At 54.9% G+C, this 27,192-nt stretch overlaps 10 protein-coding genes across 10 annotated transcripts; 7 read left to right on the top strand and 3 right to left on the bottom strand.

Annotated features, from left to right (window-relative positions):
• Positions 1–1,744: 1,744 nt before the first annotated feature.
• Positions 1,745–2,371, bottom strand: TRIREDRAFT_1992 (uncharacterized protein; the record flags this gene model as incomplete). Its single annotated transcript, XM_006960876.1, has 1 exon — positions 1,745–2,371. The coding sequence occupies one exon, from the start codon at positions 2,369–2,371 to the stop codon at positions 1,745–1,747; it is 627 nt and encodes a 208-aa protein (XP_006960938.1).
• An 821-nt stretch (positions 2,372–3,192) lies between these two features.
• On the top strand, positions 3,193–4,232 carry TRIREDRAFT_102947 (uncharacterized protein; the record flags this gene model as incomplete). The annotated part of the gene is made up of 3 exons (XM_006961694.1): positions 3,193–3,357; positions 3,493–3,625; positions 3,727–4,232. 3 exons carry the CDS (start codon positions 3,193–3,195, stop codon positions 4,230–4,232), a joined length of 804 nt encoding a protein of 267 aa, XP_006961756.1.
• Positions 4,233–5,419: 1,187 nt separating this feature from the next.
• Positions 5,420–5,872, top strand: TRIREDRAFT_54349 (uncharacterized protein; the record flags this gene model as incomplete). The annotated part of the gene is made up of 3 exons (XM_006961693.1): positions 5,420–5,527; positions 5,608–5,699; positions 5,800–5,872. The coding sequence occupies 3 exons, from the start codon at positions 5,420–5,422 to the stop codon at positions 5,870–5,872; spliced, it is 273 nt and encodes a 90-aa protein (XP_006961755.1).
• Positions 5,873–7,208: 1,336 nt separating this feature from the next.
• TRIREDRAFT_44230 (uncharacterized protein) lies at positions 7,209–9,087 on the top strand. Its single transcript, XM_006961024.1, has one exon. It carries the CDS (start codon positions 7,564–7,566, stop codon positions 8,404–8,406), a length of 843 nt encoding a protein of 280 aa, XP_006961086.1. The 5' UTR covers positions 7,209–7,563; the 3' UTR covers positions 8,407–9,087.
• Positions 9,088–13,440: 4,353 nt separating this feature from the next.
• TRIREDRAFT_119803 (uncharacterized protein) lies at positions 13,441–17,203 on the top strand (the record flags this gene model as incomplete). The annotated part of the gene is made up of 7 exons (XM_006961692.1): positions 13,441–13,530; positions 13,756–13,973; positions 14,099–14,394; positions 14,455–15,603; positions 15,663–16,058; positions 16,121–16,971; positions 17,198–17,203. 7 exons carry the CDS (start codon positions 13,441–13,443, stop codon positions 17,201–17,203), a joined length of 3,006 nt encoding a protein of 1,001 aa, XP_006961754.1.
• Positions 17,204–17,571: 368 nt separating this feature from the next.
• TRIREDRAFT_53286 (uncharacterized protein) lies at positions 17,572–18,545 on the top strand (the record flags this gene model as incomplete). The annotated part of the gene is made up of 2 exons (XM_006961691.1): positions 17,572–17,921; positions 18,032–18,545. 2 exons carry the CDS (start codon positions 17,572–17,574, stop codon positions 18,543–18,545), a joined length of 864 nt encoding a protein of 287 aa, XP_006961753.1.
• A 250-nt stretch (positions 18,546–18,795) lies between these two features.
• On the bottom strand, positions 18,796–20,289 carry TRIREDRAFT_28928 (ER-resident thioredoxin protein; the record flags this gene model as incomplete). Its single annotated transcript, XM_006960957.1, has 2 exons — positions 18,796–19,950; positions 20,143–20,289. Coding segments are annotated over 2 exons (1,302 nt in total), but the record flags the coding sequence as incomplete, so codon positions are not given.
• A 926-nt stretch (positions 20,290–21,215) lies between these two features.
• On the top strand, positions 21,216–22,519 carry TRIREDRAFT_102941 (uncharacterized protein; the record flags this gene model as incomplete). The annotated part of the gene is made up of 3 exons (XM_006961690.1): positions 21,216–21,324; positions 21,401–21,629; positions 21,721–22,519. The coding sequence occupies 3 exons, from the start codon at positions 21,216–21,218 to the stop codon at positions 22,517–22,519; spliced, it is 1,137 nt and encodes a 378-aa protein (XP_006961752.1).
• Positions 22,520–22,882: 363 nt separating this feature from the next.
• Positions 22,883–23,821, bottom strand: TRIREDRAFT_54890 (uncharacterized protein; the record flags this gene model as incomplete). The annotated part of the gene is made up of 1 exon (XM_006961255.1): positions 22,883–23,821. The coding sequence occupies one exon, from the start codon at positions 23,819–23,821 to the stop codon at positions 22,883–22,885; it is 939 nt and encodes a 312-aa protein (XP_006961317.1).
• A 1,400-nt stretch (positions 23,822–25,221) lies between these two features.
• On the top strand, positions 25,222–26,701 carry TRIREDRAFT_28199 (uncharacterized protein; the record flags this gene model as incomplete). The annotated part of the gene is made up of 2 exons (XM_006960956.2): positions 25,222–26,028; positions 26,087–26,701. Coding segments are annotated over 2 exons (1,422 nt in total), but the record flags the coding sequence as incomplete, so codon positions are not given.
• Between the last annotated feature and the right edge of the window lie 491 nt (positions 26,702–27,192).

Below are 27,192 nucleotides of genomic sequence, written 5' to 3'. Positions count from 1 at the left end.
TTTGCGCGACCTTGATGGCAAAGGTCTGCCGTTAGGGCTGACGGGGGACGTTACAAAAGGGGGGATGATTTGGCACAAAGGAGCCGAGGGGAAATTCCTCTGTTTGTCCTTATTTTAGGTTCAATCTCTTATTTCCGAGGTAAGATCAATGAAATGGCTGACATCGGTTCGTTAGCCAGCCGCAGGTAGTAAGCTTTTTTTTTTTCCCATCCGCGAGTGGCATTTGATGCGGTTGCTGTTGTTTTTTGGGCAGAGGGGGAATAAACTAGATACTACCTTACCTAGAAAGGGCTGAATGGAGGATGGCCATGTTCCACGCTATAGGTAACTGGGGCTGATTGGCATGCAGATCCTATGAGGAGAGAGAGGAGGAAGCAGGGGGTGTGTGTGAAGTGCAAATAGCCGGGGAAGAGGGGATTATACTAGTATTACGAGTATAACAGTACTGCAATCCATATGAATTGGGCCCAAAAGGGTCGTGTGATTCAATGTTCAAGTGGGATGAAGGGAGCAATCGCCACCTCTAAAGTCGGCGACTTATTACCCAAAATATTATAATCAACTTCGGGATGCCGCACATGTCAAGTTTCGCACCTGATTTGCGGCATTGCGGCTATCGGACAATGAGCTTATGTGGCTTGAGAGGGGAGGGAATAAGTCGGATAAGCATGAAGCTTTAGCATCTTCTCACATGTGGAACGAAGGAGAAAAAGGTACAAGTTCCCTCCTTACAATTACCCGATCCGGCAACTTTTGGCGAATCTAGGATGGGCGAAATATGTAGTACTAGTATGTAGGTAGATTAGGTAGCCTCAGCAACATTTTGGCAATTCGATTGCTTCTTTGGTTGTTACGAAGGAGTGAACTGGTGATGCGTGGCAATGACTCGTGTTATCGGATGATGGGCGAGGAGGATTGCACGTGAATGCGGGTGATGAGTATGAAGGATCGTGCAGTTGATCGTACTATCTGCCTACTGTATGCAGTGAGAGATGGGGTTACTAGACATTTGAGCCTGAATCATATCAATATACGTGGCACTTCGAATTGGTATGCCGTGCTCCAACACGCCGCCATATCAACATTGCCAAACAGGGCATATGAATTGCATGTATCAAAGGCACAACGGCCCAACGACAAAGCTCAGTCATGGACGTCTCTTTAATACCCGAGGTCAAGCTGCTCAAGAGCAACCCCAGAAAACGATGGGGATCCACTACTCCGCAGACAGGCCACTTCTGGAGTCGTGTGGGTAATATTGGTGAGGAGAGTTTGGCGGTGTTTTATCGCGTCCAAACAGGCGGTTTACCGGCTATCGGTGCTGGTAGTACTTGACAGTGCTGCTTGACGATCTGGGGTTGTTGAGGGCTTGGTATGAATCGCATTGTCCTGAGATGGCATGTGTTTCAACTACCCCAGATCGGACGTTGGAGACACGAAGTGGAAGAGCAGGGTAACTATTCGTTGCGTTCTAAATTTCAGTTCAAATGCCTTGATGATACGTCGTTGAGTTAATTGCGCAAAGCAGATCGATCAAACCACCCTTGCTGAAGCAAAAAGCTCGATGAAAAACCCAAGATGATAGTCTTGATGAGTAGCTGCATTTGGTATGATATTCCAAGGCATCTAATATCAGGGTAGACGAGAGCATGTCAACCCACAAGACTCAACCATCAACATGAACCCTAGCATACAAAGACTATAACCTTCTGGCTTGTAACATCTCAGCTCAATGCTCATGCCCCTACTCAATCCCCTCCGTCTCCTGATTCCACCACTCCTGCATCAGCCTCATCCTCTCCGTCCTCTCCTTCGCCATCTCCCTCCCAACATCCGTCTTCATCAGCCCCTCCAGCTTCAGCAGCTTCACATCAAAATGCCCAATCGAATCCCCCAGCGCCCTCCCCTTTGCTCCCCCAAACGTAAACGCCCGCCCAATGCCCACCGCCCCAATGGCGTCCAGCCGATCCGCGTCCTGCACAACCGCCAGCTCCGGATGCTCCTGTATGAGCTCCCGCACGCGCGCCAAGTCCTTCATCTCGCTCGTGTAGCTCACTCCCAGACATATCGTCTGGATCTTCTCCGCCAGCTCCTCCGGTGCCCCGAGCGAACGAAGAGTCTCGTAGACCATGCGCAGGCCGTCCTCGCCGGGCTTGAGATACTTTCTGTCGCCGACGTCGTGGAGAAGCGCCGCGAGGGTGACGATGTCGCGGTTCGTGTTGGGCACGCTGGGCTGGATCGCCTGGGCGAGGTGCACCACCCGCTTGATGTGGCTGTAGTCGTGGGAAGGGTCATAGTTGGACATGTAGACCTTGATGTAGTCGGTCACTTTGGCAATGAGTGCCGGGTCCACGGTGAGGGGAGAGCTCATGGTTTGACACTCGCGGGTTGTGCAAAGGAACGTGTCTTTGTTTGTCTTTTTTCTTTTAGGTTGGAATTATGATAACAAGATGCTTCCTGAGCCAAGTTTGTTTCTTCCTTGTGCTTGACAATATGGATGTGACCAATCCACCAGCCTGGGAATCTACCAAATTGCTCAGTCTCTGTCAAGTCAATGTCAGAATGCTCTCTCCCAGGTTTCGGATCAATCGATGGGAAATTGCTGCTTTATATAGGTAGGTATATCTGATGGTTCTGTCGAAGTTTGGTCCTCGTTTCGTCGTCGATAGATACTGGTAGCAGGGAGAGAAACTGAATAGTGACTCAGCCGGTGTAAACTCACGTGACCCAACTCCTTCGCCTTATCGTGATTCTGCTTCTTTTTTGCGTCTTGGCCGTTGCGCGTGAAGTCCCACGTTTTGCAGTGAATTTTCCAACCAGAATTATACTGGCAAACTTCACTCATTACCCAGTCTGATAAACTCAAGCTGCAGCTCATCCATGAACTCCAAACCGTGCAGAATCCTTTCACATCTTGGACTGTGGGGCTTATCACGGAAAAACTCCGGTCAATCCTTCATTCCCCGCCCATCCTGCTCCATCAACCAATCACGCCCCGCGTCACAGAACACAACAAACGGCGCACAAGTAGCGCCATCTGTGCACCCCTGCTCCTTCCCTCTCCCCTCTCCCCTCTCCATGTCACCAACCCCAAGCCGTCTTCATTCTAGCGCGCCAACAAGAGCCACAAGTCTTTGTACCTGGTACCCTTGCCCTTGACTCGAAAGATTCCAGGTCCCGTCGCTCGTCATGATGGCGCCTGTTCCCACCGCAGGCGTTGATTTCCGCGACCTGCTGCGCTCCGGCCAGTTCTCGGATCTGACCGTTGTCTGCCGGGGCATCGAGTTCAAGCTGCACAAGGTCATTGCGTGCCTGCAGTCGCCCGTCTTTCTCGCGGCTGTCAACAGCGACTTTCAGGTAAGAAGTAGAGAGGACAGGGTAGAGAGAGAGAGAGAGAGAGAGAGAGAGAGGAACGAGAGACACAGGAGAGGGTGTGTGTGAATCCCGGCAAATCAGAGCAAGGACGCTGACGGATTGGTGTGGTGGATACAGGAGGGCCGCACCGGCGTGATAAAAATAGACCAGTTCGATCCCGAGACTGTGAGACGCCTGGTCGAGTTTCTCTACACGGGAGACTATGGCCGCCAGCCTCAGGAGCCTCAGCCCGTGCAGGAGCAGACTCAAGGTTCGTCGCTGCCAAGTGGTGCGAAGTCCCGTCAGGCCGACCCAATCCACTGACCGAATGAGCCTTAGGAGTAGTCAACACTGATGATCAAGACACTCCAGGCACCGTGCTGCATGTGCGTGTCAATGCCATCGCCGACTACTACGGCGTCAAGGCCCTCGGCCATCTCGCGACCCAGAAGATCAAGCAGGCGTTCCAGGACAAGTGGGATCCCCAGACCTTCATGATTACTGCCAAAGAGGCCCTCGGCGCCAGCGGCGACAAGACGCTGCACGACGCCATGGCTCGCATCGCAGCCGAAAACATGACGGACCTGGTCGGATGCCCCGAGCTGACTGATCTCGTTGGTGACTTTGCGGCCGAGATCATGCGTCACCAAGGCAAGAAGCACGCTGACCTCGTTGCCATGCATCTGCACGCCGAGCTGGGAACTGCCCGCGTCGTGGCAAGGTTCCGCAAGATCATTGAGGAAATCAACCAGAGAGAGTACTGCCGCAACGCCGCTTGTGCAGAGGCCTCCTTTGGCTGCAACATCGAGCAGGTCGATAATCCCGTCGGCGAGCCCACCTACATTCTCCGCTGTTCCTACTGTCGATGCAGGCATTAGGTAGCCCTCTCCCAAGAAGGGATGGACGAAGAGTATGGTATCCTCGTCACGCTCAAACCATTCTACTGATGGCCAGAAGTGATGCTCACAGTTGTTGTCCGCAGGCTCTGATATGGTAGGCTTTGCCGCCGGCGCTAGGGATAGGTTATGTTACTATGCGGAATGCCTCCAAGTTAGAGGACAATGACATCAAATGACAAACGAAAATTGAGCCCGTCCCTTTGGTCCCATACCTACTTTGTAATACTACGAGTAATACTCCGTACTCCCAGGTATCATCCCTCCAGGCAAGGACATGGAGGCGGGAGATGTTGATGCAAGGGACACGGCTGCTGAGGAGCACAAGACACTAAAAGGAAGCCACTCCGGTCGACCGACTGTGCGGTCGCCATAATAGGCCGCAGAAGGATCCGGTGATAGTCCCTCTCTGCGAGTACTACTCGTAGTCCTTCGTAGTACTAGGACTAGAAGTGCGGACCGTGATGGCCTCTCTGCAAGTAGTCCTATCACTACTACTACTACTACGAAGGACTACTAGAAGTGCGGAGTCCTTCACCCGCATTGTGTCTTTGAACGTAGAGTCGCCAGTATGTGCCTGCTGAACTCTGTAGAGAGCAACTCAGTGTTTCTTGCGGTATGTTGGATCATGAAGACAAGAGAAACGCGACAATGGATATGAGAGCATAAGAAACAAGCCTCCTTCTCTCATGGGGGCACCAGGCGAATCACCGCCGTGCAGTACATCGTATCACGCTTACACGTTGGTCGCTTCTGCTGCGGCCGCGACGGGGAGATGCGGATGAAGCCGTGGTTGGGCTCATGAGCCGGCCGCGTCAAGGGCCGTCGGGAGGCCGAGCCATGAGGTGGAATACATATGTACCAACCTAGGCCTGTTGCTGGCTTTTACCGGGCGTTGATGATGGAGTGTGATGTGATGAGAGTGCGGCTGGCGACAGGGGTTGACGACAGTTGGGGATTTGGTAGATATATGCACTTACCGGGGTTATACCGCTATCCAGGCTCTGTGCTTCAGGCCTTGCTTGGACAGGCCGAGGTTCAGCCGCTCGCGGACTTGGTGGGGCGGTCTGCTCTTCGTGTGGCCTTGGTTTCTCGTCACGAAACTTTCAGCCTTGCGATAGCGTGCCTCTCGCCGGAAACCCTCTACACCTTCGACGCCAGCAGACAAGATGAGCTTCGTGCCGGTGAACCCTCGGCCTATGCTGCAGGACCTCGTCGACAAGACGGTCCTCGTGCGCCTGAAGTGGGGAGAGACGGAGTACAAGGGGAGACTGGTGGTGAGTCGAGCTCAAAGCTTCGGGAGAAAGGCGATCGTCTGCCCTGACTGATGCTAATTGCGCGTCTGCTGCCTCTCTAGTCCATCGACAGCTACATGAATCTCCAGCTGGCCAACACCGAGGAGTACCTGAACGAGAAGTTGACGGGCGAGCTGGGCCAGGTTCTGATCAGGTAGGATGCTGCTGCAGCGGCACGCGATACCGCTCCTCTGCCTCTGCCCCTGCCCCTGCCCCTGCCTTGTTCGTTGGAGGACTGACGATTGCTGCTATAGGTGTAACAACGTTTTGTACATCCGCGGGGCCGATCAAAAGGACAGCAGTGCGGACGTCAAGATGGAGGGTTGAAGAGGATATACTTTGGAAGAATGGGAAGAGCATACTCAAGACGTTGAGGGCTGATTTGCTGCTTGGATGAGGAAACGGGACACTGTACAAGATATCACACAGGCATCGTTTGTCAGAGCCTAACGATGGAAGCCCGATGGAGCGAACCGAATCGGAGCTCGATATCGATGCCTGCATACCGAGAGGATATACCAGGCGTTTGCCATACGAGATGGAGCAGCCGCGCAATACCAAAGGCAACGCCTCTCGATTATTAGCCATTTGTCAATCAGCATCCGTTGTTTTACTCAGATTTTGTCGCCCGTGGGTATTTGGACCTTTGACAATTTCGGTGGTTGGTCGTGGATGCCGAGGCCTGTAAGCTTGGTCTCTTTGACTGCTAATGCTGGGATGGGGAATTTTCCCCCTCAGGACGAAAGCGTGGTGTCAACAGACGAGGCGACCTCTTCAGCAACCAGCCGATCAACCGGGATTCTACTACATCAAGAATACGACAACAAAATCTGTCAGCCTTGTCTACACACCTTCTGGTGGTCCGCCTTCTCGCGTTCGACTCGAACATGGCATACTTGCCTACGGCTGGTTAGGTGCATATTCGCCAACTTCGTCGTCCGCATCCTTGTACAACCATGACCGAGTGAAGCCCTTTGCAACTCTCCGCGCCTCCCCACCGACATTGTGTGATCAAAAAGCAGCGCTGCAGCTCTAGCCCTTTGACCCAGCCCGGTTTGTTTGTTTGTTTCTTCGCCTATATGCACCTGTCGGCTGGGACAAATACCACGTCGGTCCACCCCGCAAGCGCCCCGGCGAATCACGGCCAGCTCGGCCTCTCCCTCAAAGGACCTCAAAGGGAACTAACGGATGCTAGAGGACGCAATTACGGTTCGCAATCAGGCCATGAGCCAGTCAAGAGCTCCAAGAGACCCCGCGGCCTTGGTCTGCAGGTGACGAGTCCTGCTGGCGGCAGTCCAATCAAGCGCCGCACCTAGACGCCGGCAGCGCTGTGGATGGTGGATGGGCGCCACTCAAGTGGTTAACCGCCCGACCCCTGTCCGATGAGTGAGGTGCATGCAGAAGCGGCCTTGGTGTGTGACTTTGCCGCGTTATTGGCCCGCTGGCAAGGGCAGATCCAGGCAAGCAGGTCGAAGAGGTTGCAGCTCTGGATCAGGTTCCAGACATGGGCCGCACACGGTTGGACCAAGTCGGCCGTCATCGCGGCCTCTTCGCTGGGCTTCGCAAAACGTATATCAAGGCGGCCAACACCCGTCCATCTCGTCTTCTTCTTTTCTGTTCCTCAGCAAGTTCTGCCAACCTCAAATCCACCTTTCTGTTTTTCTTCCCCCCCCTGTTTGTTTTTGTTTGTTTGTCCTGGAGCTGGTCTCCCTCTTAATCTTCTAATACCATATCTCGTCCTCACTTACACAAACCCTCTACCTGTCAACTACACCATCAACCATCTCAGTTGCCGGTCAGCTTGAGACGAGATAATTTTTAACACTGAACCATTTTTTGCATTTTCACCATCACGACACTCTAATTGATACCCCTTTCCCCTAAAAACAGAACTGTGGATTTTACTTGCTCGCTGGCGATCAACACCCAATCTTTACCAATCTTTTGCTCACAGAATCACATTGAACCTCCTACAAGCATCTCCCTAATCACAACAACTTAATTCACATCAAATCAACATGTCTGCTGTTCAACTGTCATTCTCTCTCCGCGTCTCCTCTGGCGTCAAGACCGTCCACCTCCTCGGCTCTTGGGACAACTACGTCGGCCAGCTCCCCCTTGCCAAGGACAAGACCTCCAAGTCCGGCACGTGGAAGGGCACCTTCAGATTCCAGAACTCGACCCTCGAGGCTGGCAAGCGATACTGGTACTACTACATCATCGACGGCTACCACATCGCCCACAACCCCTCTGTTGAGTCCACCACCGAGCCCACCACTGGCCGCGAGCTCAACATCCTCGACGTCACCGAGTCCCACAAGTCAGGCAGCAAGAGCTCTTCCAGGCACTCGTCGTCCAAGGACAAGTCCTCCCGCCACCGCGCTTCCCTCACCGTCGACATCCCCAAGGGCCGCCCCCTGTCCGTCTCCCAGATCAAGGCCCCCAAGCCCATGTCCCCCCACGCCACCAAGCACATCCTCGAGTCCGACTACTACGGCAACGAGGAGCTCGAGGAGCTCACTGCCCGCTTCGGCAGCACCGGCCTCGACGAGGACGTCCTCACCGACTTCAGCACCTCCCCCGTCTCGTCCAACGGCTCCAGCCTCTCGTACCGCTCCGACAGCTCCTCTCCCAGCTCCTCGCTCTCGGGCTACAGCACCCCCAGCTCCGACTGCAGCTCGTGCACCTGCGAGCGCTACGGCATCACCCGCAAGGGCGAGCGTGTCAAGATCGACTGCGGCGGCTCCCGGTGCGGCTACGACGACAGCTCCTCCTGCGCGAGCGACGTCAGCGACGACGAGGAGTACGACTACGAGGTCTCTCCCCAAGCTTCCCGCCGCAACGGAATCATTGTTGCGTGAGCGACTAGGACCCCATGCCTTGATGATAATGACGATATGAGGAGGCTCGTTCCGGAGAAGAACGTCGCCGACATGTTTTATTCCCACCCCACGACAGTTCGGGCAATTTGCATCATGATCCTGCAACGCCTGCTTCTGTCTGGTGAAACACACATTAATGTTGTTGTGTGGTAATGTATATACAAGCACATTCTCTTGCTTCTATATCATCCCTTCCCCACCGCGTCACACCCCCCAGAGCTGCCCGCAGCGCACAAGCTGGTCTTGAATGCTGCCTGTCTCTGATTAAGGGGACGCGTGTGATGACCATTGGGTCGATGCTGCGGCCCCTCGCGAGTGGTCCCTCCCACTGCGCGAGTAGTTGATTCTTGAGCCCTTTCAGTAAGAGTCGGACCAGTGGCGGTACCTGTCCGCGTCCTTCCCTTGCTATTTCAGCCAAGACCGGAGTGTCCTCTCCCTCTTCTCGTAGTAAGATACAGAGGGGGGAAAGAGGATATCCAGCTCCGCAACCGTCAAGACGATGGATGTGGCTCGGATCAGGTTCATGTCAAATGATCCGGGCTAGCCATGACAGAATTCTGTGGATGAGGGGGACGATTTGGCAGATGGCTAAGGAATACTGCCGTGTTAGATACTCGATAGACGACTCTTTGAATCTACGGTTCTGACTGATGAGGAATGACTTGATCTCTCTCTTGACGCTGTGATGTTTGCTGTGAATCTGTAGCATCGTTCATTTGTGTTGCTAGTTACGTAGTGTGACTAGTGCACCTCTATGTAACCAACCTTGTTGAAGTATTTGATCCAGCATAGCGAGGTTGAGTCGTGAATCACAAATGCTAACATCAAATGTATGTATCCCAACAAAGGCGGGGAGGTCCGAATGTCTCTGGGAAGGTTTCTTTACATCTTCAACCTCAACCACCTGTTGATCTTTTGTTCCCAGGGTTAGTCAGATACTCTTGTTGGTCTCATATTAGGTAGGTACTTTAGTTCTCGGAGAATTCTTCCTCGAAAAAGGGCCTTGCGTTAAGGTTAGCAATGAAGGGGAACGCCAAAGCAGCCATCTCCGGGTCGTGGCTGAAGGTTATTATCGAGGTTATTTTCATCAAGGTACCTACTTGGACCCAGATTCCCATATTGCAAGGCGAAGAGAGTCAAACAAAGGGAATTGCCCTGATAGGAGGGGTTTCATGATTGTGAAAGCTATGTATCTTGTTCTTTCGAAATCACGCTCTGATCGTTCACGCCGTATGTGAACAGGGTTCCTCTCGATGCTTTGCTGGACAAACTGGCGCCACTCGGTTACCATCATGGTACTCAGTAGGCAGGTATTCTGGTCTTGACTTTTGGCTCGCTTCCAGCTCGAATTGGCAGTGATTCAGTGCTCGGTTAGACAATGTGCCCCGATGGTTTCGTGGCTTTTCCCATATCGAACCGAAAACCCTCCATCAGTACAGCAAAGAAAAAAAGAAAGTTCAAGCCCCAAGAAAGGATATCCATCCTCTAACCCATACACAACTGCCCGAGTCCAGGTCCTTTCTCGCCGAGAAAGTACGCAATCAACCTCTCAGCGACGAAGCGTGGCCTCTCAACACTTTCATCCTTGGGTATAAATATCTTCTGATTCCCTCCCCCCCCTCCCCCTTGCCGTCCTTTCGATATTTCACCTCCATCATACATTGTCTATCCTCTACCATGCCGGACAGACAATCACGACGGCAAAGGAGCTCCACGGAGCACACGAGGGGGCCCAAGAGGAGCGGCCACCCTTCGACTCCGCCGACCGCATCATCGAGTCGGCGTGGAGAAACCAGGACCGGCTCTGCGAGCGCCAGAGCCGAGGAGACAGCAAACCTTGGCAATGGCCATGGCAACACGGGCTCAGGAAAGCTGATTGCGTAAGCTCAAGATCCTTTATCTTTCAATCCCTGTTCTTCATGTTCTTTCTGTGGTTGTGGGGGGGAGGAGGGATTTTGATGGCTGATGCTGGGAGAGTGGTAGCCCGTTGAAAGCCTTCGTTGGAGCGGCGGCGAAGATTGCTGAGGAGGAGGCGTCGCAGCAGAGGTGGATGGCGAGGCTCGAGGCCGGGAGAGCGGCTCTTTGGGCGAAATGTCTGGGGGAGAGCAGGACACAGGGACTCGTTGGTGAGTTTACTCCTTGACAACTCATCCTCATCTTCCCTACTCGACGTCTTTCAGTAAACTGTGGCAGCAGTGCCTAGTCGACGTTCGAGTGAAAAGCATCGTGGCTGATATGTAGGAACATAGGACTGAACGAAGAGGCCACCCACTGCTCGATATCGGAGCTCTCTCAGTTGATGGAGGACATCAGCCTTGACGACGAGAGCCTTATGGACGAGTCGGCGGATGAGAAGGGCAAGGGGAAGAAGAAAGATGAGGATTGGGTGGTTGTCCAGGAGGACTTTGATGTGCTGGTGTTTTTGGACGATGGCTGATCACTGAGGTGAGCCGGAGGATAAACGGTGATTTTCGGGCGGAGTGTGTTTCGTCCGTGGGCGTTCAGGCTTTTGTCATCTCCGGACATTTGGTCAGGCAAGCGATATTCTGCAAGGCGTACAGAGTTGAGATTGAACGAAAGTTTTGTTGCCATTATTGCAATTGAATCCAAGAGATCTTCTCGCAGACAGAGGCTGGAGAGCACTGTCCATGACAAAGCCACAAAGAGGCACGACAGAGTACGAAGCAGCTCCAGCTGAATCGAGCTTCAATTCCCATTCCGTGTCGCCTCGTTGCAATAGGAAGTGTTGGAACGTCGTGATTGAGGTCCCGTTTAGCGATGGAAAGGCTGGAGCTGAACTGAGCTGAAGAAGAGAAATTAAGAATCTGACATGTGCTGTCAGGGCTGGAAGGCTGCCTCACGAGAGGCGACCAATACGCGCGCAGAACGGCGGCCTGTGTCGACATACTGTATTATCGAAGAGTTGTAGGGATGCTACAGCTGAAAAGCCTCCGAGTAAGACGTAAGGTAGGTAGTGTAGATACTACTACTAAAGCACTATACATACCATCAACCTTGTCGAGTTACAAGCGTCGTAGTACATGTAGTTGCGAATACCTAGTAGTAAGCGGTCCTCCCGCTGATGACACCGATCGCTTTGTATCCCTGACAAGCCATTGTCTGTCTACCCTTGCCCTGTCTTGCCTGTCGCCCTCCCACCATTTTTGACCTCAGCTGGCCACTATCTAGGAACTAGACTGGAAGTAGCAGAGCCTTGCCGTCGAGTGGCTCAGGAACGTCTGATTATCCTTGGAGGAGAGGCTCGCTAACCGTTGGAGAAAGAGGAGACTGGCGGAGGAGGCCGTCGGTGGCTTTCGGTGATGTTTGGTTAGAAGGTGGAAAAGATAAGTCACAGAATCAGGGACGTATGTACGGATAATACAGTCAAACAAGTATGTATGTACATGCAAGCCAGTGCCTGTAGACGAGCTTCGCATCTCAGATGCAGAATCGAGGAGGCAAATCGGCATGCAAGGGAGGGTGATGATGGATTAAGAGACGGAACCACGTCCGACACGTCATTTCCTGAGCAGAGAGGTAGAGGGGCCTCGAGCCCAGCGGGCTGGTCTGGATCCAGTCCATGAGGACAAGGGCAAACTGGCGTTATTACTGCTGCGTCTTTGTGCGATGCCCAGATAGGACATAAGATTAGATTGGTGTTTTCATGTATTGTCTGCGCAGTGTCGTCGTGGTAATATGTACAAGCTGGGATCTGATGTGGTGAGGTGCAGCAGCCGATGTTGGCTACAGGCCCTGGTCGGGTCTGGTCTTGAGTGCTTTAGGCGTGTAGATGCCCTGTGCTACAGGCGGTACCACCCACTACGGCCCCTATAGCCCCTATGGCAATCGCCACACACACAGCACCTGAGTCACTGGAGTTGAGTGCAGTTGAGGCCGAGTTCAACACCCAAAACCTGCCTGTTTGCTGCCCACTCACCTCGTCCTCGAGTCATCGCCACATCATTTTTTACTCATCTTCTCCAAGACAACCTGAATCCTGACCTGCTCCCGCGCTGCATCTCAGCAATCTCGCCACTCGCCGTGTCAAGCCGAGCACATCATCTCGACCGATACCGTGATGGCCCTCGTATCTGCGTTGCACTTGTACCTGGGCCCTCGGGTCATCAGCGTCTTCCTCCGCAGCGGACCTCGCCTCGTCCATCTGCTTCTTCCTCTCCTCTCTCTCCACCGAACGCCTCGGACCCGCCATCGCTACGAACCGCCTGAGCCCACTCTCAGTATTCCTGGCTGCTTGGCTGCCCTTGGCCGCGTCGATTCAGGCGCAGATAGTGCTGTCCGGTAGCCCTGCGGCTTGCAATCGCCGACCTGATTAACCACGGTGCCGATCGCCTGCGCAATCCATCACGGCAGCCTCCAAGACAGACTGACGCCCATCTGCATTTCCGATTGGCGACGCCCAACAGGGGCCACCCTGGAGCCCGTGGCCACGTCGGGTCGGGAGAGCCTTGCCTGGACAGGTCGCTGCTGGCTAGCACCCAAATCATGCTGCCCCTTTGATTAACCATCCACCAGAATGGGGCATCTCTGGCGGCCTGCCAGAGACACTGCCAATGATGGAGCTGCTTTGGTGTGCGGTTGAGATGGGGGGACAGAGGGGGGAAAAGAGGCTGACTGCCATCCATCACCTTTCTGTCTGTTCCCCCCCCCCCATCTCGCTGATGCATCGATTGCCGGTCTTGGCCACCCCGGTCCCTCCAGCCCAGACCCTAGATATGTGCGGTTCCCCCAGCTGGCAGTTCGGGCTAGATGCAATTCCTGCGTCGTTGCTCGCCAACGTTGTGCAGAAAATTACTTGTACAAGTAAAACGCCAACTGAGCTTGTGCGCGGTCGGCTCGTCTTTACCTTTGTTGCAAACTTGCTGGGCGATTCGGTTCGATCTGGTTGTTGTGCTTTGCTCGCATCGCATCATCTTGTCAAACGGAATACCGACACGATACACGAGATCCGGTCTGTTGGCTTCCTCTCGGCGATGAAGATGTCTTGCCCTCGCCATGTCTCTGCAGCCTGAGCTTCGTTCCCATCGCCAGCTTCTTGATATGGCCATCCCATGGCATGAGCTCCTTGTGAGGGGCCTCACGCTGGTACGTCATCTCAGCTACGATATATGCTAGCCGTCTCTACCATTTGTGACGTCTGGAGACTCGCTTCCATCTGCACCATCTGGCGGCGCTGCACCTGGACAGCTGAAGCGGGACGGGGCAGATGGACTATGGGTTTGGGGGCCCATCAAGCCACAACTCGAACTCGACGCCGTGTACCATTTCCTGTTACTAGCCAACTCATGATCTGACTCGCTTTTCACATAGCCCAATGACAATCGAACGGGGTCTGCCCGCGATGGCTCTGAAGGTGGCACTCTTAGCACATCAAGCGGCAACAAGACGGCGTCGCTGTCCAAACTTGGTGCTACTTTTGCTCCCGTCGCCATATACCTGGGCCTCTGCCTGACTTGTTTCATTCTGCTACGGAGTCGGTCCAAGCGAGTGTATGCGCCGAAAACGATTCCCAGCCTTCGGTATCCAGAGTAAGGCACAGCTCTCTTGATCTCCTGCCACCTCCTGCCACCTCCTGCATCTCGATGCCCCTACCCCTCCCGCCTCAAGCCACTATGCACTCTCAATGCCGGACCCAGGTCTGATGCTCCTCTAGGAACCCCATCCCTGAATTGCCTTCCGGCTTGTTCAACTGGATCATACCCTTCTTCAAGATCCCAGATACCTACATTCTCAACAATGGCTCCCTCGATGCCTACTTCTTCCTCCGCTACCTCAAGGTTCTGCGAAACATCAGCTTTGTCGGCTGCTGCATCGTGTGGCCCATTCTGCTTCCGGTGCATGGCACTGGCGGCAACCGCCTTCAACAGCTCGAATTCTTGACCATCGGAAATGTCATCACCGGGTCCAGAAAGCTATGGGCCCATGCCGTGGTTGCTTGGTTATTCTTTGGTAAGCCGAAGGATAGGCGGTAGATGCTCCATGGGGCCGTTTCTAACTTGCAGCCGCCAGGATTCGTGCTCTTTACGGTCGTCCGAGAGTGCATCTACTTTGTCAATTTGCGCCAGGCGTACCTGTCGTCGCCTTACTATGCCGATCGACTGTCATCCAAAACACTGCTTTTGCTGTGCATCCCCAAGCCCTATCGCGACGAAGCGATACTGCGGAAGCTCTATGGCGATTCTGCGAAGCGCATCTTCATCCCGCGGACAAGCAAAGACCTGGCGAATCTGGTCGAGGAGAGAGAGCAGACGGCTATGCGGCTGGAGAAGGCTGAGATTGCTCTGATCAAAAAGGCCAATGCCGCGCGCAACAAATGGCTGAAAAAGAACCCGCAAGTTGGCAATGTGCTCGACAACCCTGGAAAGCTAGAGGCTGAGGCAGCAAAGAGGAACAAGATCGCGGCGCTGGATAGTGCCGAAACTGTCCAACAATCTAGCGGGCCGCTGGAGGTAACGTCTGATGTTGAGAATCAGAGAAATTCCACCAGCGTTGAAGCCAGCAACAAGCAAGTCAACGTAGAGGAAGAGGTGGAAGTTCAGGCCGAGGACTCGGATTATGTGCACCCATATGGCTTGAGGTCGACCTTGCCGGATGTCAGAGGCTCCGTCGCGAGCGAATGGCTTCCAGCTGAAGCCCGGCCATATCATCGACCTCTCGGCAACTTTGGACGCCGAGTCGATACGATTGGGTGGACGCGAAAGCGGCTCAAGGAGCTCAATATCCAGATCTACAAGCTGCGGCGCCAAATCAAGAGGGGCGATGCCGAGCCTCTTCCGGCCGCTTTCATTGAGTTTGATACACAGGAGGCTGCCCATGCCGCACAGCAAGTTGTTGTGCATCATTTACCTCTGCAGATGGCGCCCGGCCTGCTCGGCATTCGTCCAGAAGAGGTCATCTGGGAATCCCTGAGAATGAAGTGGTGGGAGCGCATCATCCGGCGCCTGTTGATATTGTGTGGCATCACGGCCGCCATCATCTTCTGGTCGATTCCCTCAGCCTTCATCGGCGCCGTGTCCAACATGGACTTTCTGACCAAGGAGATTCCGTTCCTCCACTGGCTCGACAAGTTGCCTTCGTTTGTGAAAGGCGTCATTGGCGGTTTCATTCCCCCATTTGCCTTGTCTGTGCTGATGGCGCTGGTGCCAATCCTGCTAAGAAGTCAGTAACCCTTTCTTGTAAGCCTGTCTCTGGAGACTATACTGACCATTGGCTTGTAGTTTGCGCTGCTCAAACTGGCATCCCTTCGCTCATCATTGGGGAGCTCTTTACGCAGAATGCATACTTTGCCTTCCAGGTCGTCCAAGTCTTCTTGGTCACCACCATCACCTCGGCAGCCTCTGGTGCACTTCAGGACATCATTCAGGATCCCCTCAGCATCCAGTCGCTTCTCGCGCAGAACCTGCCAAAGGCGTCCAACTTTTACCTCTCTTACATCTTGATTCAATGCTTGGCTAGTGGAGGGTCTCAGCTACTGCAAGTATTTTCCTTGATTCGCCACCACATTGTCGCAAAAGCATCCGATGTGCCCAGGACTCGATTCCGGACTTGGCGCAACGTTCGGCCCGCTCGCTGGGGAGGCATCTTCCCCGTATTTACGAACATGGGAGTCATTAGTATGTCATGACATTACATGTTTGCACTGCTCCGGGAAGGAAGAAGCTGACACTGCTGCTAGCACTTTCATACGCATGCATTGCGCCGTTGATATTGGTCTTCAGCGCCGGAGGCATGGCGTTCATGGCCGCTGTTTGGAAATACAACCTGCTCTACGTCTTCGATACCACGACAGACAGCAAAGGCCTCTTTTACCCGCGCGCGTTACAGCAACTGATTATTGGCCTTTACCTAGCAGAGATTTGTTTAATTGGTCTCTTGATTCTAAACTCTGCGTACGGACCCATGGGATGCGTCATTGCCCTCCTTCTTCTGACGGGCTTGATTCACTTCCTACTCAGAGACGCCATCTCGCGCCTCATGTGGAGCTTGCCGCAGACGCTGGCACTGGAGGAACAGATCCAGCAAGAAGCCAAGGCCAAACTCGCAGACCACGACGATGGAGTAACACCCGGCAATGATGCCGTCGGTGCGGCCGCAAGCTACTTTGACGTAGAGCAAGCATTTGGGGACGAAGAGGAGAAGATTGATGACGACGAGGAGGATGACCACCAGGTCGTCTCCAACAGAGCGATTGAAGGGGCCACCAGTATCCGACAAGCCCTGACGGCCTGGATGAAATCGGCTGCTATCGAAAAAGTGAAGACGGGGATGGAAGATTCGGGACTCAACGCGATACTGGCCAAAGTGTTTGCGTTTGCGAGGAGCGGAAATGGAGAAGAGCCTCCTGGCTTTCTGGTGCGGTGGCTGCACCCGGAGGAGCACGAGGACTTTGTGGCACTGCGCAAATTGATCATCCAGGAGGACCGGCCGCCGATTGTCTATACGAACGAGAACAAGTACGCCACCTACCAGCCGCCTGAGCTCTGGATGCCGAAGCCAACTCTGTGGATACCGAGGGACGAGGCTCGAGTGAGCAGGCAGGAGGTGGCACACACGCGGCTTGTGACGCCGATATCCGACCTCGGGGCAACGCTGACCAGGTCTGGACGGATAGATGTAGATCTTGATGCGGCTCCGTTTGAGGAGACTAGATTGTTATTGTAGCGAGCGTGTTTTGCTTGATGCTGGAGCTGTTGAAGCTCTGTTCTCCTGGCTAGTATACCCGGCCTGTTTGACATACCTATGGTCAACACAGACTTAAATCACGACAGGATCAATGAAGATATCGCCATGAAATCTCCTCTTTTTAAATTAAATCGTGATTCCTTAACTTCGTGTAAGTGACTATTTCATGGATTTTAGACTACCTTATACAGGTACCTACCTAGGTACCTGAAAAGAGTTGAGGAGGTCAGCGCCACATCTACCTACTTATCAGCCACACTCGAACCCAGATCGACCCCACTACTACATCCCAAAGCTCCAAAATTTCTTGATGATCCAGCAAACCTCAAAACTGACATTGTCAATCGAGGCTTGTCGCAAACCACCAAACTACTACCTAGGTACACACTCTTCTGACAGCTCCGGGTCAAGTCGCCATATCACAACGACACAAGCTCTACCCAAATGCCTCTCGACACATCGACATACTCGCTCGCGCTCCTGCGCATCGACGGCCGCCGGTGGAACGACCTCCGGCGGCTGCACGCCCAGATCCACACGCAAGAGGCCGCGGACGGCTCGTCGTACCTGGAGATGGGCCACACAAAGGTCATGTGCGTGGTGACGGGCCCGGCGGAGCCGCAGGCAGGGCAGCAGAAGAGGGGGACTACGGGAGGAGGAGGAGGAGGAGGAGGTGCTGCTGCTGCTGGCGGTGCGCTGGGTGCTGGACAGAAGGATGCGGCGAGCATTGTGGTGAATGTGGTGGTTGCTGGGTTTTCAAGCGTGGATCGGAAGAGGAGGGGGAGGAATGACAGGTGAGTTGCACGAGGGGCGAATTCTGGAGAGAGAGGAGAGGAAGGGAAGATCAAAAGTACCTATGGGGAGAATGCGTGAGATTTGAGTTGACTGACGGGATGGATCGTAGGCGCATCCAAGAGATGGAAATCACCATCCAGAAAGCCCTGGCCGCCAACCTCCACACCCACCTCTTCCCGCACTCGACAATCACCGTCTCCCTCCACGTCCTCTCCCAAGACGGCTCCCTGCTCGCCGCCCTCATCAACGCCACCACCCTCGCGCTCATCGACGCCGGCATCCCCATGACGGACTACATCACCGCCTGCACCGCCGGCTCGACCTCGTCCTACGCCGCGGGCGACGACTCGGCCGACCCGCTTCTTGATCTCAACACGCAGGAGGAGCAGGAGCTGCCGTTCTTGACGGTTGCTACGCTGGGCGACTCGGATAAGGTTGCGGTGCTGGTGTGCGAGAGCAGGGTGCAGGTGAGCCGGTTGGAGGGCATGCTGGTCGTGGGCGTGGATGGGTGTAGACAGGTGAGGAGGTTGCTGGATGGCATTGTGAGGGCGAAGGGGAGTAAGATGATTAAAGAGGGGGTTGTGCAGAGGAGTGATGTGATGGCTGTGAGCTTGGAGGAGTAAGAGGGGGGAAGCATTGTATGGGGGACGGGGTACTTTTTTGTTTCTTTTTTGAATGATACCAGGTACGTTTTCTTGAGGGAATGGCTTTGAGATGAGAAATGTTCATTCAATCTTATTGGTATACTGTCTTGCTAACTTGGATGAATGTACTTGTAGCTATTCCGCCTGCTTAGAGCTCATCGTGCTCAGGCTTCTCAGTGGCCTCATCAGCTGCGGCAGCTTCAGTCTCAGACTTTGCTTCCTCCGCCGGCTCCGCCTTCTCGACGACGACTCCCTCGGGAAGCTTCTTCTTCTCGCCCTCGCCCATGCGAACGGCGTCAATCCAGGACTCGACGCTGTGAACGCTGAACTCACCGTCCTCGTATCGCCTCCACCACCCCCGGCGGGCGTTGAGGGCAACGAGCTCAATCTTGCCCGAGAGGCCGAGGGCTTCCTTGAGGGCGGCAGAGCCTTCGACGTCGCTGTCGACAGAGAAGAAGGGGAAGTGGCGCTTTCCGTGGACGTACTTGGTGTGCAGCTGGGAGACGGCAGAAAGGATCTTGTTGCGCATCTCCGAGGCGGACGCGGGCACAAAGGCGAGGACGCAGGTTTGGGACTTTGGTTGGAGACAGTGCTCCTCGAGCTCTGCCTTGGAAGTCAGGGCGGGGATGTCGATGAGGGTCGACTCCGGCGCGGCGGCCGTTGAGGTCTCGGAGGATGCGGCGGACGAAGACTCGTCGGCGGCGGCGGCCTTTTGGGGGGCCTCCTTGCTGCTGGCCTTGTCCTTGGTGGAGGCCTTCTTGCCGGACTTGCCGTTTGAGGGGGCCGGGTCGGGGTTGGGCTCGGCGACCTGCTTGAGGAACTCGACCATGTCCTTCTTGTTGAGCTCGCCGCTGTAGACGACGGGCTCCTTGCCGCCTCCGGGGATGAGGACGAAGGAAGGGAACGAAGAGATGCCGAACCTGTCGACGGCAGCCTTTTCCTTGTTGCGGACCTGGCCAATGGTCACGGCGTCGAGAAAATCAATAGCAAGGCTCCTCAGCAGCGCACTCGTAGTTCCCTTTTCCGTGAACAAGATGGCCTTTGGCTTGTCGCCGTCCTTTTCCAGAAAGGCATCAATGTCCTTGTCCGTCAGCTTGACGACGTGGTTGTTGATCTTGGCGACGACGGCGTCGGCAATGGCGCCCGCGGTGCGCTGGCCCTGGTAGTCCTCGACGACGGGGCGGCCGGGCTTCTTGCCGGGGCGGACGATCTTGAGGGTGGGGAAGCCCTTGACGCCGAGGGAGCCGCAGAGGGCCTTGTTGGCGTCGTCGTCGCAGTCGACGGCGGCGACCTTGGCCAGGCCGTCGAGGGTGCGGGCGGCCTTTTCGTAGGCGGGCTTGAGGTTTTGGCAGTGGCCGCACCAGGGGGCGTAGAATTCGACAATCTTGGGGGAAATGTCAATGAATGGTTCATATATATGAGAGTTGTGTATGTATCTGTGTGTGTATGTGTTTGTATGTATGTGTATGTGTTTGAGCTTGATATATGTCTTGTGTTTGTGGTGGTTTGGGGTGGATGTGTATGAGATATGATGTCGCGTTGTGAGTGAGGTGAGTGTGTGAGGACGGATACTTACAGAGGTATGATTCGACTTTGTGATGAGGCGGTCGTACGACTTGGCGTCTACTTGCAGCACGGGAGAGCTCTTCGAATAGAAGCCCGCCTGAGCAAAAGGAAGAGCAGCGAGACTCGCCGCGAGGGTGGCGAGGAGGGTTTGCTGATGCATGGCTGGGCGTCTTCTGTAATTGGCTGCTGTGTAAGTTGGGAGGTTCAAGTGAGTTGAAAAAGAAAAAAAAAAAAAAATTCCCAAGACTTAAAGACCAGGTGTATCTTCAGCCGTTTTGACAGTCCCTCTCTTAACCCTTTGGTGAGAAAGAGAGGCTGACGATGAAGAGACGGAGAGTGTGAGGATTGAGCCAAAAACAACGGGATGATGTGGCTTGCTGGTGGCTTGAGACTTTATAGATGGGGTGTGTGTGCTTCGGCTTCGTGGAAGTTGGCGGAAAAGGCCACGCTGGAGAGGATGCACAGTGCGAGTGTGGCTGACTTGCCGTCTGGGGTGACGATGCTAGTATTCACAGATATAGTAGTCTTAAGCAGTATGTGAACGGCTCTTGCTCTTCCTCCTATGCCAATCTACATGCATATTTCGCGGTATATATCAATTTGGGGTACTGTTTTTGATAACCAGATACCGGATGTGTAGGACTGATGGTCTGATAGCTATTGATTCTGGTCTGTAATGAAAAGACAACAGTCATGATTCAAACGTGCACAGCGAAACATCGTGCACAGTGTGCGTAGTCTTCTCAGCTTGCAGCTTCCCAATCTGTCGCTGTGGCGCGACCTTGAGCGGGGCACCACGCTGTGGCTGACGTGCTGTCTGTATGTATGTACTCTGTACCTTTTGAAGATCAGCCGTCATTCTCAAAGGCTGCAGCTTTTGATGGCAGTTCGATGTGGGGGAACAAGCAGCAAGCATCGTCACCACGCACTACGTCGTCGTTGCGACGATATTCGCACAAACCATCTCTCTCTCTTTCCACAACCCACCTCTGCTCATCTACTCTTTTGCTCTAATACTATACAAAACATCTCGACCCTTTTGAGAATCTACAGTCATAGATACTTGGAGAGACAGCCCTCGAAATGGCAGAGCCACTCCCCATCCCGCCACCCCTCAAGATCCCCGAAATCAGCCGCTTCATCAACCGCGCAAACCAGCTCCGCGCCTTTAAGCCCGCCATCGCATACTGGTGTACGTCCTGTTGAACCTCCCCCTCTTTGTTTTTTTCGAATCAAAGTCGATAACTGAGATCTAAACAAATGCGCAGGCGAATACCATGCCGTCAACCAAATCGTCGGAAAGGGCCTGCACAACACCGACGATGACTGCTTCGCCTTCACAAAGGCGCTCCTCGAGCGCCTCGAGGCCACAAAGGCCGAGCGCCCAGACGACGACGCCATCATGGACAACACCGCGGGGCAGGCCTACGTCGAGCAGTTTGCGCAGGAGACGTTTGACCGCGCCGAGCGCACAATGAGGGCCAACAAGGTGACGAGGTAACATACACATATCGAACAACCAGCACCATTTCATTTAGCGAGAAAGAGAATGTTCCCCTCCTAATTTGTTCATTTTGTCATCGCACAGACAAACGGCAGACACGTTCGACGCCGCTGCAACCTTCTTCGACCTCACCCACGAATGGGGCACCCCCGAGCCGGAAATCCTCCAGAAGATCAAGTTTGCAAAGTGGAACGCCGCGCGCATCCTCAAGGCCATCCGCGAGGGCAAAGATCCCAACGAATCGAACCCCAAGCCCCGCGAAGCAGAAGACGAAGAACCCGCCCTCGACCCTCTCGATCCCGCCGTCCAGCAGCTTACGAGTCCACCACCGCCGCCGCCGCGGGCAGCCTCCGTTGAGGAAGTTCCTGATGGAGGCGAGCCGTCGTCGCGTCAGGAGACCGCCTCAGAAGGATATTTCCCCCCACCGCCGCCGCCTCCTCCTCCTCAGCTGGCGGAACAGGATACCGAACCGTTTGTGCCGTCGCCCATGAGCACCAGTCCTCCCCCGCCAGCAGACTCCCAGCCTCCTCCTCAGCTGCCGCCACAATTCACTTCCTTTGCGCCTCCTCCTCAGCCGCCTGAACCCGTCAATCCCTCGATTCCGCCCAGCTGGACAGCTCCCACAGTAACCGTCCCTCCGGCCGTCGCATCGCCGACTCCCCTGTCAGCTCCCGTCTCGGCGCCCGTTCCGGCTCCCGTGGCGCCTCCGGCTACAAGCCTCGGCGGCGGCGGCGTCGGCGGCCACCCGTCCGTGGCAGACCAAAAGAGCATTGCGCAGGCGCAGAAGCATGCAAAGTGGGCCATCTCGGCGCTGAATTTCGACGACATCCCGACGGCGGTGCAGGAGCTGCGGAATGCCCTCGCTACGTTGGGGGCGCTGTGAGGAGGGGGTTCAAGCTAAGACGGAGCCAAATTGTTTGTGATGTATTAAGAGGTGAATGATTATGGAAGCGTCAAAGCATTGGTATTCAGGAGTCGTTATTCGCCTATAGAAGGAGTGGCATATCTGAGCTACCTTACATATGCAGTGAGAGAGGAGCGCTACCTGGAGCCCCCAGAGAGTCGTAGGGAAAGGCAAGACATAATGGTGAGATAAGAAAAGAATAATCAAAGTAATGAGAAGCAAACAGACGCCAAGCCAACCATTTCAGATCCATCGTCAAAGTCATTCCACAGAGTGCCATACACATAGAAGAACCGTACATCCCAATCCCGTTGCTAACATGCCAATGCTCGCTGCTAATGTTCACGCCTCAACCAAAATGCCGTGCAGGTTCTCGAAGCCCGGAATCGGAACGCTTTCGAGCGGCCTGTTTGGGTCGGATCCAGCGACCGTTGCTTCTTCGTCCTCATCCGCGTCCGTCCAGCCGCGCTCTGGCCCCCATCGGACCGCCACGCCCTTGGCTTCGGAGGCGACCTTGATGAGGCCGGACATCATCGCGCCCGACTTCTTGACGCTGGACCAGGCGTCAAACTCGACCTCGGCAACGGCCGGCAAGGCCGCGAGCACGTCGGCGAGAAGCTTTTGACTGAAGCCCTCGTAGAAGCCGTTGGACCGGCGAAAGCCCTTGAAGATGTTGTCGCTGGGGTCGCATTCCACGAGGACCCTGACCTTGCGCACCCTGACGCAGTCCCCAAGCCCGAGGGCCTCGTTGACGGCCCAGCCCTTGGGTGGCGCATTCCACCCCGGGCCAAGGCGCAATTCCAGCGTCGTCAGGCATTCACGCTGCCGCGGCTTGAGGCGCGCGAGTAACGGGCGCTTGGTCTTGAAGTACTTGCCCGGATACGTGGGGAAGATGCGAAACGTCCGGGTGCCGTAGTAGTAGTACGTCGCCTCCTTGTGCAGGAGCTTGCAGACGCGCATGAGGCCGAGCTTCTTATGGATGCGCTTGTAGTTTTGAGGAGACAGGTCAATGACCTCGTCGTCATCTTCGAAGTAGTATTCGTATATCTTGATGCGCAGTTCGGTGGGCAGGGAGAGGAAGTGGAACGGCGTGGCGGGGACACGCGGCGGCTTCTTTCGGAGCGGGATCAGAGGAGTGTCGAGGGTGAGGGAGGCGATTGATATATTGTTGATTTCATCGTCGATACTGCTGGGCGCAGGCGCCTGGGGTTCTTCCGGCTGTTGCAACTCCGGCTGCGATGCGTCAAGACTGGGTTCTGAGGCTTGAGGCTTCTTTGCCATGGCCTGAGTCTTCTGCATCGCGGCTTGAGGCTTGCTCGACGAGGGGTGCGCTTTGTGCGTCGCGGCTTGCGACTTCTTCGCGGTGGCCTGCGCCTTTCTGGGTGCTGGGGGAGGAGAAGGTTTGGTCAGAGACGGTCGTCGACCGGTGCTCTTGGAAGGATGCTCGGACATGGTGGCGTTGATGAAGGCGATATGGGTTCGATCTTGTTCCAATCTAAGGTGTGGCGAATAGTGGTAAAAATGGAAATCGTTACGGTGCTTCCGAGAGGTTTGGTCTGCCGCATGCCACACTGGCGGTTAAATAGAACGGGTGACGGATAACGGGTGATGGGAGAGTGACGGGGCAGATTCGGTCGGTCAATCACAGAGGAACGAGACACCTCGTAGAAGAGGGTGGTTCCATGGCGAGAGGACAATTCGTCGAGTTGAACCACCCTCTACCATGCAGCAAACGCAGCGGCCATGGTGGTGATTGGACTGAACAGAGCGGTTTTGTCTTGAGATGAGCCGATGTCGAGGGAATGGCGCCTTTGATCTAGAACCAGAACTGATTCAGGGTCTGGCAGCAGCAGTAGTAGGAGTGAGCAGAAGATGCAGCATCGAGGAGTAACAGGGTCGTATCCGAGACAGGTTTCAATTGAGGAGTAAGACAGAGAATTGCTCGCGTGAGGGGAGGCGGAAGCTGGGGAAAGCCAGTCTTTGATCTACACCTCAGTACTGTGTTTTGTATGACAAAGCGGAATCGTCGAGGCAAGAGTACGAACGGGTACGTACTCGGTACTTTGCGCAGGTCGGAGGTTTTGGGTTGGAGAAGGAGCAGCTGCCATGACGAAAATTCCCCAATCGGCAGCTTCACGTGAGCGGGCTCATCAGGCGCTAGTATCGATGCGGCATCGAGGGACCCAATCGGGGCAAATGCTCGGATTACGCAGCTACCCCACAGTTCAAGAGAGAACATGCCAGAACCGCTTAAACTCCGGCAGAATGCATCCCAGCAAAAAAATCTGGATGACGGCGGCGGGTCAAGACGCAAGAGAGGATGAACTTTGCCTTTGAGCCACTAAATTGATCGCAGCAGCATCATCTTGCACACGACGAACAGTCGCTGAAGCAGCGAAGCAGGAGATCTCGTGCAATCGGCGACACCTGCGAGCATCGTCCAGCGACCTGGACATCCGCAATTGAACCTGTCCCTCTCCCTTCTTCCTCTCTCGCTCTCCCCCCCCAGTCGCATCACGATGCTCTCCAGAGTCGCTCAAGCCTCTCGGCTGGGGCTGACGGCCGCTCGCCTGCCTCGAACCGCCGCGCTTCAGCCTCTCCGGATTCGCCCAGCAACGGCCGCTCCCGCCTCGCAGTTCCTCCGTGCCTTTGCGGACAAGAAGCCCAGCGCCGACGAGACGTCCAGACCAGCACCGAAGCAGCCCTCATCAGGTCCTCAGAACCCCGCAGAGAGCTCATCAGCGCAAGAGGACAAGGTCGATGCTGCCGCTGACAAGAAGCCCGCCGATGCCGAGCCTGAACCGATACCCTTCCACAAGCTGCCCGATCTCACCCAGGGCATTCCCTCGACACTCGAGGCCGAGCTCGAGCAGAAGAGCGGCAAGTCGCCGTCGTACCTGGAAGTCAGCGAGGGGGAGCCGTCATCTGGAGGAGGAGGCCGCGGCCGAGGTGGCAGGGAAGAATATGTCTCGACCAGCGAGCGCAACCGCAAGTGGTGGACTCGCTTCATGCTGACCGTCGCCGGCTCGGGATCGCTGGTGGGCATTGCGTACATGGGTCGCAACTGGGAGGACGAAATCGAGGCAGAGCGCCACCCCGACATCCCCAACGGATGGAGCCCCAGTCTGTGGTGGCAGCGTACCCGCGCGCGATGGGGAGAGTCTGTGTCTTACTACCAGGACCCGGCCTTTGAGAAGCTGCTGCCCGATCCCGACCCGAGCTTTGAGCGTCCGTACACGCTCTGCATCAGCCTGGACGACATGCTCATCCACAGCGAGTGGACGCGAGAGCACGGCTGGAGGGTGGCCAAGCGCCCTGGCATGGACTACTTTATCCGATACCTGAGTCAATACTACGAGCTTGTCCTCTTCACCACGGCGCCTTTTGGCATGGCGGAGCCGCTGGTTCGCAAGCTGGATCCTTTCCGCTTTATCATGTGGCCCCTCTATCGCGAGGCGACCAAGTACGAGGACGGAGAAATCGTCAAGGTGAGCTTTACACTTTTATCAGCCCCATCACGGTCGACATGAGCTAATCCTTTACTAGGACCTCTCCTACCTCAACCGTGATCTCTCCAAGGTCATCATCCTCGACACCAAGCCCGAACACGTCCGCAAGCAGCCCGAGAACGCCATCATTCTGGAGCCCTGGAAGGGCGATCCCAACGACAAGGAGCTCGTGGCGCTGATTCCCTTCCTCGAGTACATTCACACCATGCAGTACGCCGACGTACGAAAGGTTCTCAAGTCGTTTGAAGGAAAGCACATCCCCACCGAATTTGCTCGTCGAGAAGCCATTGCCCGACGAGAGTTCAACAAGCAGCTGGCCGAGAAGTCCAAGAACAAGAAGCCGTCGGGCATGGGCGCGCTGGGCAACCTGCTCGGCCTCAAGCCCAGCAAGATGAGCATGACGATGCCCGTCGATGGAGAGCAGGATCCCCTCGAGGCCTTTTCCCAGGGCAAGATGATCCAGGACATTGCCCGCGAGCGAGGCCAGCGCAACTACCTGGCTCTGGAGAAGGAGATTCGCGAGAACGGCGAGAAGTGGCTCAAGGAGGAGCAGCTTGCCATGGAGAAGGCCCAGCAGGAGGCGATGAACAGCATGATGGGGTCCTTTTCCGGCATCTTTTCCTCAAAGAAGGGCGGCGAGAACAAGGCGTGAACCTCAACACACCAATGAAGGGCGAAAGAAAAAAAAAGATGAAAAATTTGAAAGGAACAAGCTTGTAGGAAAGATGACGGACGTGCCGTTTCCTTTCCCCCCCCAACCACCATCTCTCCGCTACATAATGGCTTCAGTCATACCATAATACATGTAAAAACACCAAAACGGGAGGGAAGGAAACGCGGCAAGGTCATGGTTCTCGAATTCGATTTCGTCTATTGAGGACGGGGGATACTTGCATATAGAAAACTCTTTTACGGCACATGGCACGGAAACGAGCTTGCTGAGAAGGCACTGAAGGAAGAGGCGACTACGGTTTTGTATGCTACGGCAGGACGGGGGATGGAAAAAAAGGACCTCGTGTGTATGTTGACTTGTATATTAGAGGATGTATGAGTATCTTCAAGGAAGAAATGCAAAAAACGCGTTCGAAATTGCTACGGTTATTTTACTCGATGTGAAGAAGATGATTAATATTAGGTGGTATC

The sequence above is a fragment of the Trichoderma reesei genome, assembly GCF_000167675.1.
Source record: "Trichoderma reesei QM6a unplaced genomic scaffold TRIREscaffold_1, whole genome shotgun sequence".
In the NCBI taxonomy this organism is placed as follows: Eukaryota; Fungi; Ascomycota; class Sordariomycetes; order Hypocreales; family Hypocreaceae; genus Trichoderma; species Trichoderma reesei.
The sequence above is the reverse complement of the archived record's forward strand: the minus strand, read 5'-3'. Positions and strand labels throughout refer to the sequence as shown.